We start from the raw sequence: 20,574 nt of genomic DNA, 5'->3' as shown, positions 1-20,574 counted from the left end.
TTTTTAACCATTGTTTTGCGAATCATGCTGCACAATTTCATCAATTTAGAATTGGAGCCTCTAGTTTTTAAAAAAATATTCATTTATGGGATGTGGGCATCGCAGATTAGGCCAGCATTCCTTGCCCATGCCTAGTTGCCCTTCAGAAGGTGCTGGTGGTGAGTTGCCTTCCAGAACCGCTGCAGTCCTTGAGGTGTAGATACACCCACTGTGCTGTAAGAGAAGGAGTTCCAGGATGTTGCCCCAGCGACAGTGAAGGAGCGACGATATATTTCCAAGTCAGGGTGGTTTAGTTTATAGTTTACGAGGAGGCTTCCTGCATGGGAACCTCCCTCCGGGCCCTCGCCACGGCAGCACTCCCATCCCCACCCAAAAAACACTCCAGCAGCCCAGTGGTGACAGCCACCCTCCAATCCTGGAACCAACTGCGTCAGCAATTTGGCCTGTACAAAATGTCGGACAAGGCTCCCATCTGCAACAACCATAGGTTCAAACCAGCACTGACTGACGCCACCTTCAAAAGGTGGAGGCAGGACGGGGGGACACTGACAGTCAGGGACCTATACACGGACGACAGGATCGCAACACTGGACGAACTGACAGAGAAATTTCAGCTAGCTGGGGGGAACGAGCTACGGTACCTGCAGCTCAAAAACTTCCTACGAAAGGAGACAAGGACAAGGACAACCGCCACGACAGACACTACTGGAAGACCTACTGGACGCAAGTATCCTAGAGAAAGGGAACTGTAGTGACATGTATGACCGACTGGTAGATAGGGACGACACCGTACTGGACGCAACAAGAAGGAAATGGGAGGACGACCTGGGGATGGAGATAGGGTGGGGACTCTGGAGCGAAGCACTGCATAGGGTCAACTCCACCTCCACGTGCGCAAGGCTCAACCTGACGCAACTAAAAGTGGTACATAGAGCCCACTTAACGAGAAACCGTATGAGTAGGTTCTTCCCGGAGGTGGAGGACAGATGTGAGCGGTGCCAAAGAGGCCCGGCCAACCACGCCCACATGTTCTGGTCTTGCCCCAGACTTGTGGAGTACTGGACAGCCTTCTTCGAGGCTATGTCCAAAGTGGTGGGGGTGAGGGTGGAGCCATGCCCGATAGTGGCAGTCTTCGGGGTTTCAGACCAGCCAGATCTATTCCTGTGGAGGAGGGCGGACGCCCTTGCCTTTGCCTCCCTGATCGCCCGCCGTAGAATCCTGTTTGGCTGGCGGTCAGTAGCACCGCCCAGAGCTGCAGACTGGCTGTCCGACCTCTCGGAATCTCTCCAAATGGAGAAAATCAAATTCGCCATCCGAGGGTCAGACGACGGCTTCCACAGAACGTGGGAGCCATTCATGCAATTGTTCCGGGACCTGTTTGTGGCCAATGTACAAGAGGAAGAATAGTCGGGTGGCCAAGAATCAGGGGAAAATGGACGGGAATCGGGGGAAGGTGGGGGGGGGGGGGGGTTACGGGCTCGTTAAGGGGGTTTGATGGCAAGCTAAGGCCCAAAACCAAACTGTAAATAAATGCCTATAAACATGTGCCTCGGCCATATTGGGGAATGTAAAATATGTATGCTGGCTAAAGGGGGCGGCCACAATTGTTGTTATGAAGATGCTTACCTGTAAATATTCATGTTAAATTTTTGTGTTTTCTTTTTTTCTCTCTAATAATTTGTAATTTGTCATATATAAAATATGAAAACTCAATAAAAAACATTTATAAAAAAAACATTTTTAAAAAAAGTTTATAGTTTACTAGTTTATAGTAACCGAGCCAGATTTTAATTTTTATTGCTCCTCTGAGTTCTGCAGCTTTAACTAGTGGTTTGGACTCTAATGCTGTAATTTCATCCACTTTCCCCTGAAGATTTTAATTTGCTTATCTCCTTTTATATGACGTATTTTTGGCATTTCTTGCAGGAGTCCAGCGGCTGGAATGGAAACGCATGTTCCTGTTGTTTTCCTTGACCTAAATGGTAAGTTTTGCATGATTCCTTCTCTAATGCACAGGTGAAAGGGGGGAAATTATGCTTTTTTTTAATTTGGAGGATCCATGTGATTTTATTTTTTAAAATAAATTTAGAGTACCCAATTCTTTTTTTTCCCAATTAAGGGGCAATTTAGCATGGCCAATTCACCTAACCTGCACATCTTTGGGTTGTGCGGGTGAGACCCACAAGACACAGGGAGAATGTGCAACCTCCACGCGGACAATGACATGGGGCTGGCATCGAACCCGGGTCCTCGGTGCCGTGAGGCAATCCATGTGATTTTAGTAGCATCACTCACATCCTGGCAAATTAATCGAAACATATTGACTATCATATGACATACAGTGAAAATATTTTTTTACCAGAAGCTCACTCTTAATTGCCTGAGTTAATGAGAGGGGACCATTATTTCTTCTCTTTCTGATCTAATTGAATTAATTACTTCAAATACCCTATCTAGGTACAGTAACTGGAAGCAGCATGTCTTCTAGGGTTTAGATCGATTCCAGAATTTTGGGAGTTCCATCTTCATTTCACAGTTTTTCCCACAAGATCTAGGAGGGGAATTACAAAATATTACACTACAGAAGAAAGCCATTCAGCCCCCTAAGTCATTGCAGGTCTTTTCAAACGACAGTTAAATTAGACCCATTTTCTTGGCTCTTTCTCCATATCCCTGTTTTTGTTTTAATCAAGCGTTTATCCAGTTACATCCGGTCAGTTTCTACCAAATGTGTTTGTACTGCCTTATCAGACAGTGCATTCTAAATCCTAACCACTCATTGTGTTAAAGGCCTTTCCTCATGACACCTCTGGTTATAGCCCTTTCAGCAATTGGAAACCATTTCTCTTTAGCAAGACCCTTCTCTTAAACCTCTTATTGGCCTTCTCAGCTGCAAGAAGGAGTTTTTTTATTAAGCATGTGGTAGGTTCCAGAGGGCTTAGATGCAGAACCACATCAATCAGGGTAAAAATGAGTACGTCTGTCAGTTTGCCAGGACTGACCAAGTCCTGGGGTTATCTGGACGCCTGCTGAACTTCTCCATAACATGTTTTCTCCATCCATTCCTTATCAGAGTGAATTTGCCCGAATCTCATTGCTCAGTTTGCACATTGCTCAGTTTGCACATTGCTCAGTTTGATTCTTGATTTCAAATGCCAGTTGCACTAAATCAACTTTCCCAGTTCCCTCTCAGTAGTTTGAAGGAAAAGAGTGAGGAAAAACTGGGGAAGCAATAAATACCTTTCTACAATCCTTTCTTTCGTTTTGCCAAGGACGGGAATGAAGCTTGACTAATCCTCACTCCCTATCAATGAGCACGTTCTGAAAAACTAGGGGAAGAATATAGGTGTGAATTTAAAAAAACGCTAAACAGTGCCAACAGATGATATCCTTTTGTTTCGTTTAATGTTGCTGCCATTTTTCCTATTTTTTGCTTACCCACCATTAGCAGATGACTTCAGCTCTCGTGAAGATCTGGATGGACCAGAACCTGGTGCACTCGATGCCAGCCTTGTTGATGAAGATGATGACGACATTTTTGAACTTCAGGTTGCAAAACATCACGACCCAGAGGTGACATATTCCTCCGTCTTGAATTCATACAGCACTCCTCAAATCAAATAAACTTCTCAATGTGAAACAAAAAGAACATTAGAATTTGCAGATTTACAGTGCAAAAGGAGGCCATTCGGCCCATCGAGTCTGCATTGGCTCTCAAACCCATGCCTCCACCCGTAACCCAGTAACCCCACCTCACCTTTTGGACACCTAAGGGGCAATTGATCATGGCCAATCCACCTAACCTGCACATCTTTTGGACTGTGGGAGGAAGCCGGAGCACCCGGAGGAAACCCACGCAGACACGGGAAGAAAGTGCAAACTCCACACCCGAGGCTGGAATTGAACCTGGGACCCTGGATCTATGAGGCAGCAGTGCTAACCACTGTGCCACCGTGCTGCCCTAGACAGCAAGCAGTAAAGAAAAGGAAATTCAAGAGAGAACAGGGGTTTAAAGATGTCTTTAGTCAGAAAGGAGTTGGAATCGCACCTGGTCATGCGTTGGGTGAAATTTAACTTTTGTTTTGCAAAGTAGGACAAGAATAGAGGAAAGAAATTAAGTAATTTGATAATCTTTATTGGCATCACAAGTAGGCTTACATTAAAACTGCAATGAGGTTACTGTGAAAATCCTCTAGTCACCATATTCCGGCGCCTGTTCAGGTACGCTGAGGGAGAATTCAGAATGTCCAATTTACTTAACATGCACGTCTTTCGGGACTTGCAAATGGAAACTGGAGCACCCGTAGGAAACCCACGCAGACACGGGGAGAACATGCAGATTCTGCACAGAACGTGCCCCAAGCCAGGAATTGAATCCGTGAACTGGCGCTGTGAAGCACTGTGCTAACCACTGTGCCACCACGCTGCCCATTTGACATTTGTGGAAGGAGTTTTACAGCAAAGTATTTCTCCGTTAGTGTATAATGAACCCAAAACTGAACCAGGCCCAACATAAAACTGCTGCAAAATTAATCCATTCAAGGGGGTTAAGATTCTTGATTCAAACTGCAAGAGCAAAATAAATGAAACTGAATGGAGTGGGGACAGAGTTTTAAGTGGTGGTGGCATTGTGGTAATGCCATGGCAGCTGAGGGAATTTAAATTCAATTAATGAATAAATATCTGGAACTGAATCTCCGTAATGGTGCCATGAAACTGTTATTGATTGTTATAAAAACACATTTGATTCAGCAGTGTTCTACAGGGAAGGAAATCTGCCATCATTGCCAGATCTGGCCCATCCGTAACTGGCCCATGCCCAGACTTTTAACTGTGCCTTGAAATGGCCTAGCAAGCCACTTGGTTGTACCAAGCACAATATAAGTTGTATCAAAATCATGGAATCCTAACAGCAGTGTGAGAATACTTGCACCAGATGGATTCAGTGGCTGGAGAAGGTGGCACATGCCCGCCCCACCTTCTCAAGGACAAATGATCTTGCCTGCGACGCCCAGATCACAAAAAGGGGCTTAGCCGCAATGTGTGATTGAGCAATAGTATGTTCTGCTGAGTACCGTAGTCCATCATTCCCTGATAACTGCTAATACTTCATGATGTCCACGTTTCATATTTGGACTTTAGTATGTAGTAATTTTGCTTCATGACTAACTAGTAATTTATCCATTTAAAAAAAAAAATTGTTTCCATTAGGTGAAAGCAGAGGCTTCCTGGGACTCCAATGTCCATAACTGTTCATCCTTGAGCAAAGGGACTCCAGCCGATGAGCGTGTTTTCCTTATAGTGAAGACTGTGGTTCAACTCAGCCACCCTGCTGAGATGCAGCTGGTATTACGCAAGCGCGTCTGCGTGAATGTCTACAGTCGACAGGTACAATCTGAAGAAAATCATCTAATCGTCCTGATAAAATTGGAGCGTTTCCTTCATTCTACTTGAGCTCCTTGATTCAATAGAGGAAACGGGAGTTTATTCAAAATGCCGAGCAGTTTAATTGGAATTGAAGATTTAAGACGTAAAGCCTGCTAGGTCTGTTTACAAAGGCACAGAGCAACCCCAGTCTGGCGTCCATATAATTTTAAACAAAAAAACTTTAGGTTCAGGTTGGCTTAATAGCTTCAGATTTAAGGATAGGTGAAGTCAATTAGTTTGCCCCTGATTGCTATCTCGTGGCCTTGCTGAAAAGCATACTGCCATGATTAGTCGTTGAGGATACATTTGGTCTCTAATCTGATGGCCATTGAAATGGAATTGTTTACCAGCACTCACTGGAGGAATTCCTAAGGCTTGTGATTTAGTATGCTGATGCTGGCTGGAAAAGCAGCAGAAAGCTTTAATCAATGTGCTTTGCTGAAAGGCTGTTAGTTTTATATCGTAAAACCTCATCATACTCCCCTTGTGCGGCTTCCAGGGCCCTTAAACCAACCCAAGCTATCTCCTTGAGCTTCGGCAGCTGGGTTGTGTTTGGACAGGAAGATTGTCTGAACACCTAATCGTGCCTGTGGCTATCTTAGCTTGGTTTATAGACTCTCAAGTACAATTCCTGTGTGCGTTGGACACATGGAAAAATAATGACTTAGGATGCTAATGTAAACTGCACTGCTTTGGGAAAGTTTAAAGTTGGATTGAAAGTCAGAAAATGCCATGGAGTGCCAGACGCTCATTATTGGGTTGGTTTGCAGCTCATGCCTGATCTGGGTGGGGTGAGATTAAACTATTAACGAACATGTACCTTTTTAATCTTAAATCAAAATTTCATTTCAGGGTTTTGCGCAAAGCTTCTTGAGACGTATGTCCAACAAGAGTACACTTAATGCATGTGGAGTGACCTTCGAGATCGTCTCCAATATTCCAGAGGTATGCAAGTGATAAAATACCACAGATTGATGTTGTTCTGTGACTTTTTTTTAAAGGAGTGTATCATCTTGCGAGTCCTTTTTGTGGTTATTGAACAATAGGATCTTCAGACTATAAAATTATATTCCATGTCAGTGTTTGTTGTAAATAATGAAAGGAATGCTCCAGGGAAGGCTGCTTAGCAAAAATGTATAATGCTGTCTGCAAGTCTTCTAGGTAAAACACTATCTGCATGTAATGTTGTAATGTAGACACTAATCAAAGATTATTTTAGAGCATTGTGGAAGTCATGCTGGGGAACTCATAGGGGTTTTGATGAGGCAGAAAGTGATAAACTGTTTCCACTGGCAGGAGGGTGGGTAACCATCAGAAACTGATTCAACATCATTAGCAAAAGAGCCAAAGGGGCATAAGTAATTACTTTTACAAAGCAAGTCATGATCTGGAATGCAGAATACATGTCGTGGAAGCAGACCCAGAATTAACATTTTAAAAAATAAATTGAGAGCACCTAATTAATTTTTTCCAATTAAGGGGCAATTTAGTGAGGCCAATCCTCCTACCCTGCACATCTTTGGATTGTGGGGGTGAAACCCACGCAAACACGGGGAGAATGTGCAAACTCCACCCGGACAGTGACCCAGAGCCGGGATCGAACCTCGCCGCCGTGAGGAAGCAATGCTAACCACTGCGCCACCTTGTTGCTTCTTCCAGGATTGACATTGAAAAGGAATTGGATTTATTGTTAAAATCGGGGGGAAAATGCAGGGCTCGGAGAAAAGATCCGAGGAGGACTTTCAGAGGGATAGCACGGATATGATGGGCTGAATAGTGTCATCCTGTGCTGTTAAAACTATGTAACTCCGCATCTGCATTCCCTCTTTATTCTGTCATTCATTTGCTTTGAACATAGTGCAGGATAACTAGTAGCCACTAAATGCGAGGTATGTAATTGAAATGCAGGTAAGTTTTAACTTTCTATCTAACCTATTTACGATTACTCGGATTAGCCTTGCACATGGAATTTTCATTGTTGCTGGGCTCATTAGCCATATTTTTGATTGATATGTCATCATTGATTTTGCATCTAGCTCAATTTGCATTAATAAAAGTGTGTTCTGTCATTGTGCTGTTGTCGGCAGAGCATTTGCATTTTATTCTTTAATTCTTCGATGTGAACTTCACTGGTAGCGCCAGCATTTATTGTCCATCCCTTAGTGCACCATTGTGCACGTGGCAGGGGGTCACCTGCAACTGAGTGCCTTGTCAGGCCATTTCAGAGGGCATTTAAGAATCAGCCACATTACACTGGGTCCGGAGTCACATTCAGACCAGCCCAAGTTAGGATGGCAGATTTCTATTGCTAAAGAACATGAGTGAACTAGGAAGTTTTTTTTTACAACTATTCTGTAGTTTCATGATCATTGTTAATGAGACCTGTAGTTTTATTCCAGATTTATTAAATAATTGAACTTAAAATCTCCCAACTTGATATGTCAGTGACTAAAGGGTCAGAATTTCAAGATGGTCAGCAAGAGAGCTAGGAACAAAATGAGGAGAAACTTCTTTACTCAGAGTTGTTGGGGCTTGGAATGCACTGCCTGGGAGAGTGGTGGAGGTGGATTCCGTAGATGGTTTCCAAAGAGAGCTAGATATGTATATGAAAGAGATTAGTTTAGGAGGCTACGGCGATGAGGCTGGAGAATGGGACTAGCTGGGTAGCTCTTTTGGGAGCTGGTGGAGACACGATGGGCTGAATGGGCTCCTGTGCTGTAAAGAACAAAACAAAACTTCCGTGGTGGGATTTGAACCTGTGTCACCTAAGCATCAGCCCAGGCCTCTGGATTACTCGTACAATAACATTACCACTATGTTACAAACCCCCTGTACCCTCTAGTGCTCAGTGCACCAGCTCCAGAACTAGCAGGAATGTGAAAGTACTCCATTTCCTTTAGCATTGAAGTTACAATTGCAACATGGTTTGAGAATGAAGTGTTATTGTAAAGAGAGTTGGTAATTGAAGTTGGGGGGAATGTGCATTCTTTGGGGTCATGAAACTACACCAGAGTTTAATTTACTTGTAGGAAGAAGCTAAAAGTGTTCCACACGTTTTGGTAATGCTTTAGAGATCTGTCACTTGCCAATAGTGAATTCTGCTGCAATTCACTATCCAATGGAGTCAGGTACTGTTTCAGCAGTTGCATTGTTTTAAATTAGTGATTGGAATCGATCAGCATTTTCACAGTAGAATCTATAACTTCACAGCATAAACAAAACCCACCAAAGCTTTTTGTTCTTATCTAATTTCCATTGGAAGTTACTATTGAATTTACTTCCATTACCCAGATCATAAGTTGCTGTGTTTTTAAAAAGAAATTTCCTCATTTCGCTCCTGGCTTTTTTTTTGCCATTATCTTAAATCCATGCTCTCTGGCTAATGATCCTCCTGCTAGCACAATTTGTATTTATTTGCTCCCCATCAAGTCCTTCATAATATTGAACACCTCTATTTAATTCCCCCATAACCTTTAAGGAGAACAATCCCAACTTCATCAGGCTCTCTGTGTAACTGAAGTACATCGCCCTGGTACCATTCCTGAAAATGTCCTCTTCAAACCTCAGTTTTCCCTAAAGTATAGTGCTTCCTTGAGCTGATCTAGCCAGTGATTTTGTAAAGATTTTGAATAGCTTCCTTGCTTTTGTATTCCGCCCCCCTATTTAATTCCTGCTTTTGAAGCTGAAGTTTCGACCTTTCCTCTTGACCAGGGGTGGGCAAACTACGGCCCGCGGGCCGCATGCGGCCCGCCAAAGGTATTTCTGCGGCCCACCAAGTCATTAAAAAAAAAAAAAAAAAATCTTTTTTAAAAAAAAAAATTTTTTTTTTTTTTTTAATTTTTTTTTTAAAGGTTAATGGGTGGGGGGGCTGTTGGGTTACTTACTGGTATAGGGTGGATACGTTGACTTGAGTAGGGTGATCATTGCTTGGCACAACGTCGAGGGCCGAAGGGCCTGTTCTGTGCTGTACTGTTCTATGTTCTATATGAGGCGCCCAGAATCATAACCGGGTGACGTAATTATTTTACTTAATATACTATGCGGCCCTTTGTGAATTGTGAATTTCTGAATGCGGCCCTTGCACGGAAAAGTTTGCCCACCCCTGCTCTTGACTAAATTCTCTGACATCAAGGGTCAGCTAAACTGAGTCTTCATGCTAAATGATCAGAATTGATGATGCAACCTGATCAGATACGGTTTCTCAGCTGATAGCTTCATACTTTACTGATAGTGATATGATCGATAAATCTTTTGCAGCGAAAACTAAACTGAATGATTTTAAATGTATTTTCTTCATGGTTTTCCTTCAGGCAGCAAGGTGGGTTGTGTGAATGACCTTGGCTTCTCCTTTCTGTTTCCCAGGACGCGCAAGCATCTGAGGACCGTGAAACTCTGGCACGCATGGCAGCAGAGCTGGAAAATGCGGAGTCTGCCGAGAAAGAAGCATACATAGAGAAATATCTCCGTAGTGTACTGGCGGTGGAGAATATCCTCACTCTGGATCGTCTGCGTCAGGTGACTTTTCCTGAAAGGAGAGAAGCTGATTTTTGCCCTATCTTTAATTTCTGATTTTAAATCTTGCAGACAGGCTATTTAGTACTTGGGTTTATGCACAGGCAACGAAGGTCAAAGTTTAGAAAAACGGGGCAAAATTCTCCGACCCCCTGCAGGGTCGGAGAATCACCCGGGGCCGGCGTAAATCCCGCCCCTGCCGTGGCCAGATTTCTCCGCCACCCGGGAATTGGCGGGGGCAGGAATTGCGCCGATTGGCAGGCCCCCCGCGGCGATTCTCTGGCCGAAGTCCCGCCGCTGAGAGGCCAATCCCGCTGCTGTGGTTTCAACCACCTCTGGTGGCGGCGGGATTGGCAGCGTGAGTGGGCCCGCGAGGTCCTGGGGGAGGGCGCGGGGTGATCGGACCCCGGGGGGTGCCCCCACGGTGGCCTGGCCCGCAATCGGGGCCCACCAATTGGCGGGCGGGCCAGTGCTGTGGGGGCACTCTTTTTCTTCAGCTGCCGCCACGGCCTCCACCATGGCGGAGGCAGAAGAGAACCCCCCTACCGCGCATGCGCCGGTGGTGACGTCAGTGGCCGCTGACGCACCGGCGCATGCGCGAACCAGCGAAGGCCTTTTGGCCAGCCTGGGCGGCGGGCGTCAAAGGCTGTTGCCGCCGGTTTTGGCACCAGTCGGTGTGGCGCCAACCACTCCGGCGCGGGCCTAGCTCCTAAAGGTGCGGAGCATTCCACACCTTTGGGGAGGCCCGACGCCGGAGTGGTTGGCGCCATTCCGCTAAGCCGGGACCCCCCGCCCGCCGGGTACGGGAGAATCCCGGCCACGGTGACTGAAATGTGAGCCACCTTTAGATGCCAGGTGTTATTTTGGTTTGAATTATGCGTCTGGGTGTGGGTCAAAAATCAGTTGTTCCAGAGAAGCTGCTGATCATTTTAACTGCACTGGAAATTCGATTATCCATCATGTTGACTCCTGGCATATAATTGATTGTGGATAATTGATGGTATAATGCTTCACATCCCACCCTCTTCAATCCTTTCAAGCAATACTCGTCTCTTGTTATCTGCCCAGTGACAAGGGACTGTGCTTCGTTCCTTGCCAATACACTCCCAAGTGACTGGAATAGTCAGACCTGAGGGAGTTGATCCAAAGGGAAGGTTTGAGTTCTTGGATCAGCTGTGTATTATAAACTAACCTTTCTAGCCAACCACTAATAAAAATGTAGATCACAGCTCTCAGAACAGAAAACCTCAGATAATCAACATTTCTTCGTGATTAGTTCAGTCAGGATGCAGAGGTAGAGGGTGTGGGAAGTAGATGTGCGAACGTCTTTGATCAGGGCAAAACTGTAATATGAGCCACCAGTCACTAGAGAGGTGCACTTTTGAGGTATGATATTTGTTGCTTAAATTGCACTAGTGCACACATGCTGCCCGTATCTGCTTGGATCTCACCCCCACAACCCAATAATAATAATAATCTTTGAGTGTCACAAGTAGGCTTACATTAACACTGCAATGAAGTTACTGAAAACCCCCTAGTCGCCACACTCCGGTGTCTGTTCGGGTACTCTGAGGGAGAATTCAGAATGTCGAATTCACCTAACAAGCAGGTCTTTTGGAAACCCACGCAGACACGGGGAGAACATGCAGACTCCGCACAGACAGTGACCCAAGTTGGGAATCGAACCCAGGTGCTTGGCATTGTGAAGCAACAGTGCTAACCACTGTGCTACCGTGCCATCATAAGATGTGCAGGGTAGATAAATTGACCACACTAAATTGCCCCTTAATTTGCAGGAGGGGGGGGGGAGAGAGAATTGGGTACTCTAAATTTATATCAAAAAAATCTATTGGCCTTGATATCAGTGGTAACAACCTATTAATAAAAATTAAACCTGGACTATATATTTTTTTTCTGGAGGTTGTTTTTGTATGATTTTCGTTCCGTTAAACTTTTAGCACCCCATGCCATCATTTTTCTGAGTAAAATGTTATTTTTAAACAGAGTCGTCATCCAGCTGTGTAAGTTAGCATGTGTAACATCCAAGTGCACTGTGCTACTGTTTATCTCAAGACACTGGCTTCCTTTTTGCGATTGTACTGTCTGAACCATCCACATGTTTATTAGTGTCTGTCATCTTTCTGCTTTTGAATATTCACTTGTCTTTTACTGATATCTAAAGATGAGGGGTTGGGTTCTTCCACCCTGCCCGACGCAAAATCACCACAGGCAGCATGCGGACCATGGAAAAGTCCATTGACCTCGTGCGGGATTCTCCGGTGTCGGGCAGGCGCGGCCGGAGAATCCCGCCGGAGATATTCTTATCCTGGCATAACATGACACAGTTGCAAAAGGAGAAAGAACAACCTAGAACTGAAACTGTTGTGAATGCAGCGCAAAGACCTAGAGTTTACTGTGACTAAGCCACTCTGAAGGCATTGGATTAGAGGGGAGAGAAGAGAAGACGGGTGAAGCTAATGGTAGAGAAAATCTCAAGTGCGGGAAGTGCATTTCCTGTTTAGCGGGTGAAAATTTACTTTCGACTTTCTGAATTTAAATTCCGTTCACCAAAAGAAGGCTGGCCCATGATATTTGTTTGTCTAGCAAGTGACAAGAAATGACTTTAACAAATAAACAAAGCCTGTTTAAGATTCTATTTGAATATCAAAAAGTCAACTTGCAGCAGGAAATTGGGGAGAGGGAATTTACGTGTTTGTACTTCGGTTTACCATTTCAGACTCCCAACAAATTGCAGTTATGTAAAACCTTTAACAAACAACGTTCAAGGGAGAGAAACCAGACATGAGTCATGTCCAAAGAATACTTTTAAAGATCAGGAGCTGCACTTGATTTTAATGGTAATATACAGAGCAGAACAAAGTTGTTTGTCCATAGAGTAAGTCCCAAGATGCCTGAAAGTTTTGATCGGAGCAATGGATTTGGAGGAAGTAATGTTTTTGAATAGGATGAAAAGCTAGAAGAGGTTGCATGTGGGGTGACTGTCTTGAAGAATTTGTAGACCAGGATAAGGATTCTGAATTAAGTGCATTCGAAGGCAGAGAGCCATTAAGGTTAGCAAAGATGGGGAGGCAAGGGTATTATGGAATATGGAAGCAAGATGGGGAAATGGAGTTTAGATACAGATCTGTCATGATATAATTGAACAGTGGAATAGGCTCTAGGATGTGAATGTGACTTACCCTTGTGCTGACCAGCATTCTGTAGCTAGAAAATATATTTGGATGAGAACAGCGTTTGGTTCAACGTGATGTTGTCGCACCTCTTCACCCCTCCAGCAAAATCTCTCCCTGTCCACAAGCACAGGTAATTAGGGGCTGAAATAAGCAGCATGATGAGAAGCTGATCAATATTTGTGCAATTGTGCTCCAGCAGGGCGCTGCTAACAGGAGTGAAATTGGCAAGGAAAGTGCACCAATTGAAAGGCTGGCTGCTTGCTTGCTCGCTCAAGTGATGAACCCTTCCATTTGCATTGTGGAACTGCAGATTTCTCTTTCTGTTGTGTTGTCTGGTCTTGTCCTTGTCCTGATGCCATGTTGTGTTGTTTCTTTTATGCTGTGTTTTGTGAACAGGAAGTTGCAGTAAAAGAACAATTAAATGCAAAGCGTAAACTGACCAGAAGGTGCATCAGCTCTCCAAACGTCAACCGGGTATGACTCCAGAAGTTATTTTTCCTCTGCCTGTCTTTGTGGCTAGGATCGCAATGTGCTTTGTACCATGTTGCCAGCAGCATCAAAGTTTCATTCTTATCATTTTGAAACTGCTCGCGTAGCACCAAAATTGAGGAACGTGATGGATTTTTGTACTGTCCCAGTATTCATTTCACTTGGCACCTTTGATGTTAGGAGGGGGAAACGTCAGTGTAGCTTTGATGGAAATGACTACTTCACTAAAAGGTAGGATTGCACAGCAATGTTTAGATATGACTTAAAGGCCCTGGTTGAAAGATTTTGATCAGTTTGTAAGGGATAAACTCTTGCATTGTCCTGTACATTAGTAACTAGAGGATTTCAATTCCTGATTTAAATTTATTCTTTTATGGGACATGCACGTCCCTGACACAGCAGGCATTTGTCACCCATTACTAATTGCCCGTGGGAAGGTGGTGGAGATCTGCTTTTTTGAACAGTTGCGTAGGTACATCCACAGTGCTGTTAGGAAGGGGATTCGAGGATTTCAGCGACTGCAAAGGAATGGTGATATAGTTCCAAATCAGGCTAATGAGTGGTTTGGAGGGTTACCTGCAGGTAGTGGTATTTCCATGTATCCCATTCCCATTTATCTACTGCCTCTTTCTGACTAGGTTTAGAGTTCCCGCGTCTGTCAAAGAAGTTTTGGTGAGTTCCAGGAGTGCACCTTGTAGATGCAACATGCTACTGCCACAGTGTGTCAGTGGTGGAGGGAGTTATAGAATTCTAAAATCAAGAGCAGCATAATCACACAGTCGTTAGCACTGCTGCCTCACGGCACTGAGGACCCGAGTTCGATCCCCGCCCCAGGTCTCTGCCTGTGTGGAGTTTGCACATTCTCCCCGTGTCTGTGTGGGTCTCACCCCCACAACCCAAAACGATGTGCAGGGTAGGTGGATTGGCCATGCTAAATTATCCCTTAATTGGAAAAAAAATTTGGGTATTCTAACTTTATTTTTTTTAAAGAATCCTAGAATCATAGAATCCCTACGGTGCAGAAGGGGGCCATTCGACCCATCGAGTCTGCACCAATCCTGCAAAAAAAGCACCCACCGAGACCCACTCCCCCACACTATCCCTGTAACCCCACCTAACCTTTGGACACTAAGGGGCAAGTTAGCATGGCCAATCCACCAAACCTGCATATCTTTGGAGCACCCCGGAGGAAACCCATATGGGCACTGGGAGAACATGCAGACTTCACACAGTCACCCAAGATCGGAATTGAACCCAGATCCCTGGCACTATGAAGCAGCAGTGCTAATCACTGTACCAACATGCTGCCCTTATTTTAATGTTTAAGGTCTCGGATGGGGTACCAAACAAGTGGGCTGCTTAAGCATGAATGGCGTTCAGCTTCTTGAGTATTGTTGCAGCTGCACTCATCCAGGTAAGTGGAGAGTTCCATCACACTCTGACTTGCGCCTTCTAGATGGTGAGCAGACTCTGGGGAGTCAGAGAATGAGTTACTCGCCAGAGAATTCCTGCTCTTGAAGATACAGTATTTATACAGCTGGTCCCATTCAGTTTCTGGTCCGTGCTGATCCTCAGGACATTTGATGGCAGATTCTGCCATGGCAATACCATTGAAAGCCATGAGGATAGTGGTAGATTTTCTCTTGGAGATGGTCATTGCCTAGAATGAAGGGAGAGCCTGGGAGAAATGTCTTTACCAATATGGCCATGAGAATGTAGAACCTGCTCGCCTAAAACTGGTGGAAGAATCCTCTTATAATATTTCAAAGGTAAGTGAATAAATGTTTGTTTTAAAAAATGAGTATGGGGAAAGAGCAGAATAATAGCATCGTAGAAAGCTCTTTATGAACAGTTGCAGGAATGGCTTCCTTCCGTGTTGTAAAATTCTGAAGGAACAATCTTTCCTGTGATTGAACTCCTGAGCAGTGCACCCAAATATTTAGGTTGTCTCCAGTTAAGAGTAAAAATCTCATTGTGCCGGTAGTGAAGTTAACATGAAATGATGCTGCAGAGAATAATGAACTGGGAGGAAGTGCAGGGTCCGTGTCCTTGATCCATGATGATAACGTGAGGATTAGAAGTTGTGATTTCCTGGCGGACAGTTTATTGTAAAATATTAATCGTGTTATCTACTGGCAATATGTGATGTGCTCATTCTATCTGTGAACATAATCTCCAGAGTGAGGAAAGGCCATTCAACTCATCAAGAGTCTGTGACGGATTATTTTATTACTGACCTTTCTCACACAACGCTACTTGATTCCTTTAGGGAGCATGAAATTCTGTCTCTATCCTCCTTTCTGCTATTTTAACAAACACTTCAGTATGTTTATTAAACTGCTGCACAGTACAATTTTTTCCCTTGATGTGTTCTCACTCTCAGTCCAAGTTTGGATCTACTAGAGCATGCATGACTGGTTAATCTGAATTTGCATGTACTGATCAGTTGCAACATCTTTTAAGAGTTTTATTTCACTCAAATAATGTGTGCTTCTTTTGAACTTTTCTTTTTAAAGTTATCTGGGAGCCGTCATGACCTCAATGCAAGATCAAGCCTTGAACGGAACAAGGTAATTACATTCCTGTGATTAGTATAAGACATAGCATTAAAATAATAATGATCTTTATTATAATTATCTTTATTACGTCCTCCCCATGTTCAAAGAACAAACAAAGAAAAATACAGCACAGGGACAGGCCCCTCGGCCCTCCAAGCCTGCGCTGACCATGCTGCCCGTCTAAACTAAAATCTTCTACACTTCCAGGGTCCGTATCCCTCTATTCCCATCCTATTCATGTATTTGTCAAGATGCCCCTTAAATGTCACTATTATCCCTTCTTCCACCACCTCCTCCGGCAGCGAGTTCCAGGCACCCACTACCCTCTGTGTAAAAAAAAAAACTTGCCTCGTACATCTCCTCTAAACCTTGCCTCTCGCACCTTAAACCTATGCCCCCTAGTAATTGACCCTTCTACCCTGGGAAAAAGTCTCTGACTATCCACTCTGTCTATGCCCCCCATAATTTTGTTGACCTCTATCAGGTCGCTCCTCAATCTCCTTCGTTCCAGTGAGAACAAACCGAGTTTATTCAATTTCTCCTCATAGCTAATGCCCTTCACACCATGCAACATCCTGGTCAATCTCTTCTGCACCCTCTCTAAAGCCTCCACATCTCTCTGGTAGTGTGCCGACCAGAATTGAACACTATACTCCAAGTGTGGCCTAACTAAGGTTCTATACAGTTGCAACATGTCTTGCCAATTTTTATACTCAATGCCCCGGCCAATGAAGGCAAGCATGCCGTTTGCCTTCTTGACTATCTTCTCCACCTGTGTTGCCCCTTTCAGTGACCTGTGGACCTGTACACCAAGGTCTCTCTGACTGTCAATACTCTTGAGGGTTCTACCATTCACTGTATATTCCCTACCTGTATTAGACCTTTCAAAATGCATTATCTCTCATTTGTCCGGATTAAACTCCATCTGCCATCTCTCCGCCCAAGTCTCCAAACGATCTAAATCCTGCTGTATCCTCTGACAGTCCTCATCGCTATCTGCGATTCCACCAACCTTTGCGTGGGAAGGTGGAGCGGAGTCCACAAAAGATCAGCCATTATCTAATTGAATGGCGGAGCAGGCTCGAAAGACCAGATGGCCTACTCCTGCTCCTAGTTTTTATGTCTGCGTGGGTTTCGCCCCCACAACCCAAAAGATGTGCAGGGTAGGTGGATTGGCCACGCTAAATTTCCCCTTAATTGGATAAAATGTATTGGGTACTCTAAATTTATATTAAAAAACAATTATAATCTTGATTAGTGTCACAAGTAGGCTTACATTAACACGGCAATGAGGTTACTGTGAAAAGCCCCTTGTGTACGCCTTTTCAGGTACACTGAGGGAGAAGTCAGAATATCCGATTCACCTAACAGCACGTCTTTCAGGACTTGTGGGAAGAAACCGGAGCACACGGAGGAAACCCGCGCAGATACGGGGAGAACGTGCAGACACCGCACAGACAGTGACCCAAGCCGGGAATCGAACCGTGGTCCCTGGTGCTGTGAAGCAACAGTGCTAACTACTGTGCTACCGTGCCGTGTTAAACATGAATAACTTGTCTCAATATTCAAACCTCGGCTTATTGATTCCTGCACCTCTACTGCAATGTGGGCTTACAGTTGGAGTAGTATGATTCCAGTTGAATTTATCCAGTACATTCTGCCATTAACCAACAATTAAGCTCCATTATTATTTGTGGAGTTGTTTTGGAGTAGCGTGCAGAAATTGATATGCTTGTACTGACTCTTTCCTAGTTCTTTCGTCAGGTCTGCTGGGAATGTTAGAACTTGGGTGTGTTGCTTATGATTGCCGCAAGGGCTGACATCCTCATCGGCAGGCAGATATCCTTTCCACCCAAACATAAAATGAGCAAACACATATACGAGTAAAATTGTTGCAGCAGCCTTTGTGCATCTTGCAGGAGTTATTTATGGAACTTTCCCTTGGGAGAGTAAACGGAGAGGTGCACCTTCACCAGTCATTCCCTTAAAAAAAATTAAGTGCCCACAATCTTGCATGCTGCTGTCTTGATTTTTATGTAGCACCACAAAAACGTAGCTTCTACTGGATTCCTTGTTCATTTTTCTCTTTGGGCAGAATCGATGGGAGAGTCAGCAGGACATATCGACCTCTGTACTGCAGTCAAACAAGAAGACGCCTCCATACCGTTCCCCGGTCTCCAGGCATTCCATGCCACAAGATGCAGGTGGGAACTGCTGTAAAGACGTGGCTTGGAATAGTTTCTTTTCAGAAATGGAATACTGCAAGGAATTTTGGAAAAAATATGTGAATTATAGGGAAAACAGACAGCTGACCGTCTGTCACAATGTTACCGTTTAATGCTTTCAAGAGGCACATTGCACAGTTTTAGAACTTAAATTTCTGAAACAAAGATCATTGCAGTTAGCTTGCAAAACTCGCCTGACTTTTAAGAGGATGTGCTTTCCCTCTGAAGTACTTTACCTCTACCCTAAAAAAAATTTTAGCACAACTTCTAGCTATCAAAAATTACTGCTTTTAAGGATTCCCTTTGAGCCCAGACCTCCTGTTATTTCACCAATGCACTTTAACGCAGTACTTTAAGTAATTGTCTTCAATAATAGAAACTGGAAGTAACTTTTCCTGCTTTATCAATGGATGGTTCCAACATGTCCCAAGCTTCCCTAGTATTCCTTTTTGTAGAAAGCTTATGGTTCATAAAGGGGATTTCAAGTAGCCTTACAGTATGATTTTGAGCTGATCGATTTGAGCGAAATAGATCAAAAGGCCCATAAATAGTGAGCCAATTTCACTGTAATTTCTACAACCTGTCTTAATGCTTCCACTGTACTAGACCTTTATAATCTTAAACGAGACTGAAACCTCGTGAAGGCTGTTGTTTTTCAGAAAAATGCCCAGATTCGGTCATCTGCTGCTTCCTGTCACCTAATCTATATTCACAAGATGTAGGAGCAGGAGAAGGCCATTTAGCCTCTTAAGCCAACTGTGCTATTTGGTAAGATCATGACTGATCTGATTGTGGCATCAACTGCACTTTCCTGTCATTCCCAACTGTTCACTTCAAATCTAACTCTGCAGAATGACCAGTGCCTCTGCTGCCCCTGAACTCTTCCTATTTGATTGACTGTATGCTATCAATAGGTGGCTAACAAAATAAAATTTGCTGTGCACCTTTTCGGGGCTCAACCACTGATTTATTTGTTTTTAAAATCCAGCTCTTAAGATTCATTCAGTCGGCCAGCACGGTGGCGCAGTGGGTTATCCCTGCTGTCTCACGGCGCTGAGGTCCCAGGTTCGATCCCGGCTCTGGGTCACTGTCCGTGTGGAGTTGCACATTCTTCCTGTGTTTGCGTGGGGTTCGCCCCACGTGGATTGAACACATTAAATTGCCCGTTAATTGGAAAAAATGAATTGGGTACTCTAAATTTATTTTTTAAAAAGATTCATTCAGCCGAACCAAAGGGGCAAAGAATGGGCCACAAACAAAATCCGCCTCCTGTTTTCATATAACATGGGTAGAATCCTTGCAAGTAGGGAATCATGTACGTTTGAGAGCCTGTCTGCACCATAGTCCTAGTTTTGTACGGCAGGGATTATAATGGACGAAATGCTGACTGCAGTCTCCACAAAGAACACAATCAAAAAATCAATTGTCAAATTTCAGCAGCTTGGGTGATGCAGAATATTAAGGCGTGCAGCAATAATCGCATCCCCCGGAAAATAAACAGTATCATACACTGGTTATTTTATCCATGATTTACTAGAAGGCCAACTTCTCTCGTTCTCTCTTTCCACCCTACTCCACCCAACTTGCTACCAACATGACCAATGTTCCCAGTAGTTGAATTCAGTATACCTCAAATTTCATAACCTACCTGTTTCATAGAATCCCCACATTGTATGAATTGATGACCTACCTGTTTCATGCAGGTTCCAGTGTTTGTAGTCACTGCAGCGCTGCCTACCAAGGCTTAATAAACCACTTGTTTGGAATTATAGTGTCAGCAGCTATGCAGTCCCAACAGCACAACACATTCAACTCTTTGCAGCATTTCCATGAGTAAAATCTAATGTTGCAATGTTCACATTTAAAAAAAAAATCGTGATTGGATTATGACAGTGTTATAGTACTGCTGCCAATTTTTAAATTTAACTAATGACTTGTCATTTTCCCCCCCAATTGCACCTGTGCTTCGATGATGGATTATGGTAAGGAATTCCAGCAACACGGGTGCCATTTTTCAGCGTTAGTTCAACTTTGCTTCCATTATAAACTCTGAGCAAACACAAGCAATTGTAGCACAAGTTATTACTGCAACAATAACTATTTTGTGCCTGTAGTGCCCTTAATCCCTCGTCTACTGACTGCTGATTCTCACTGATTTGGGCAGCACGG

General features: G+C 44.1%; 1 protein-coding gene across 1 annotated transcript in view; it reads left to right on the top strand.

Moving 5' to 3' along the window:
* The window catches only part of LOC119976058 (kinesin-like protein KIF13B), a 216,246-nt gene that overhangs the window by 177,658 nt on the left and 18,014 nt on the right, over positions 1–20,574 (top strand). The window contains 8 exon segments of the mRNA XM_038816183.1: positions 1,927–1,982; positions 3,449–3,573; positions 5,212–5,388; positions 6,280–6,372; positions 9,790–9,942; positions 13,530–13,607; positions 16,139–16,192; positions 18,276–18,384. Coding sequence (XP_038672111.1) covers positions 1,927–1,982; positions 3,449–3,573; positions 5,212–5,388; positions 6,280–6,372; positions 9,790–9,942; positions 13,530–13,607; positions 16,139–16,192; positions 18,276–18,384 — 845 coding nt within the window.

Source organism: Scyliorhinus canicula, chromosome 1 (genome assembly GCF_902713615.1).
Source record: "Scyliorhinus canicula chromosome 1, sScyCan1.1, whole genome shotgun sequence".
NCBI classification, from domain to species: domain Eukaryota; kingdom Metazoa; phylum Chordata; class Chondrichthyes; order Carcharhiniformes; family Scyliorhinidae; genus Scyliorhinus; species Scyliorhinus canicula.
This window is presented reverse-complemented; position numbering and strand designations above follow the sequence as displayed.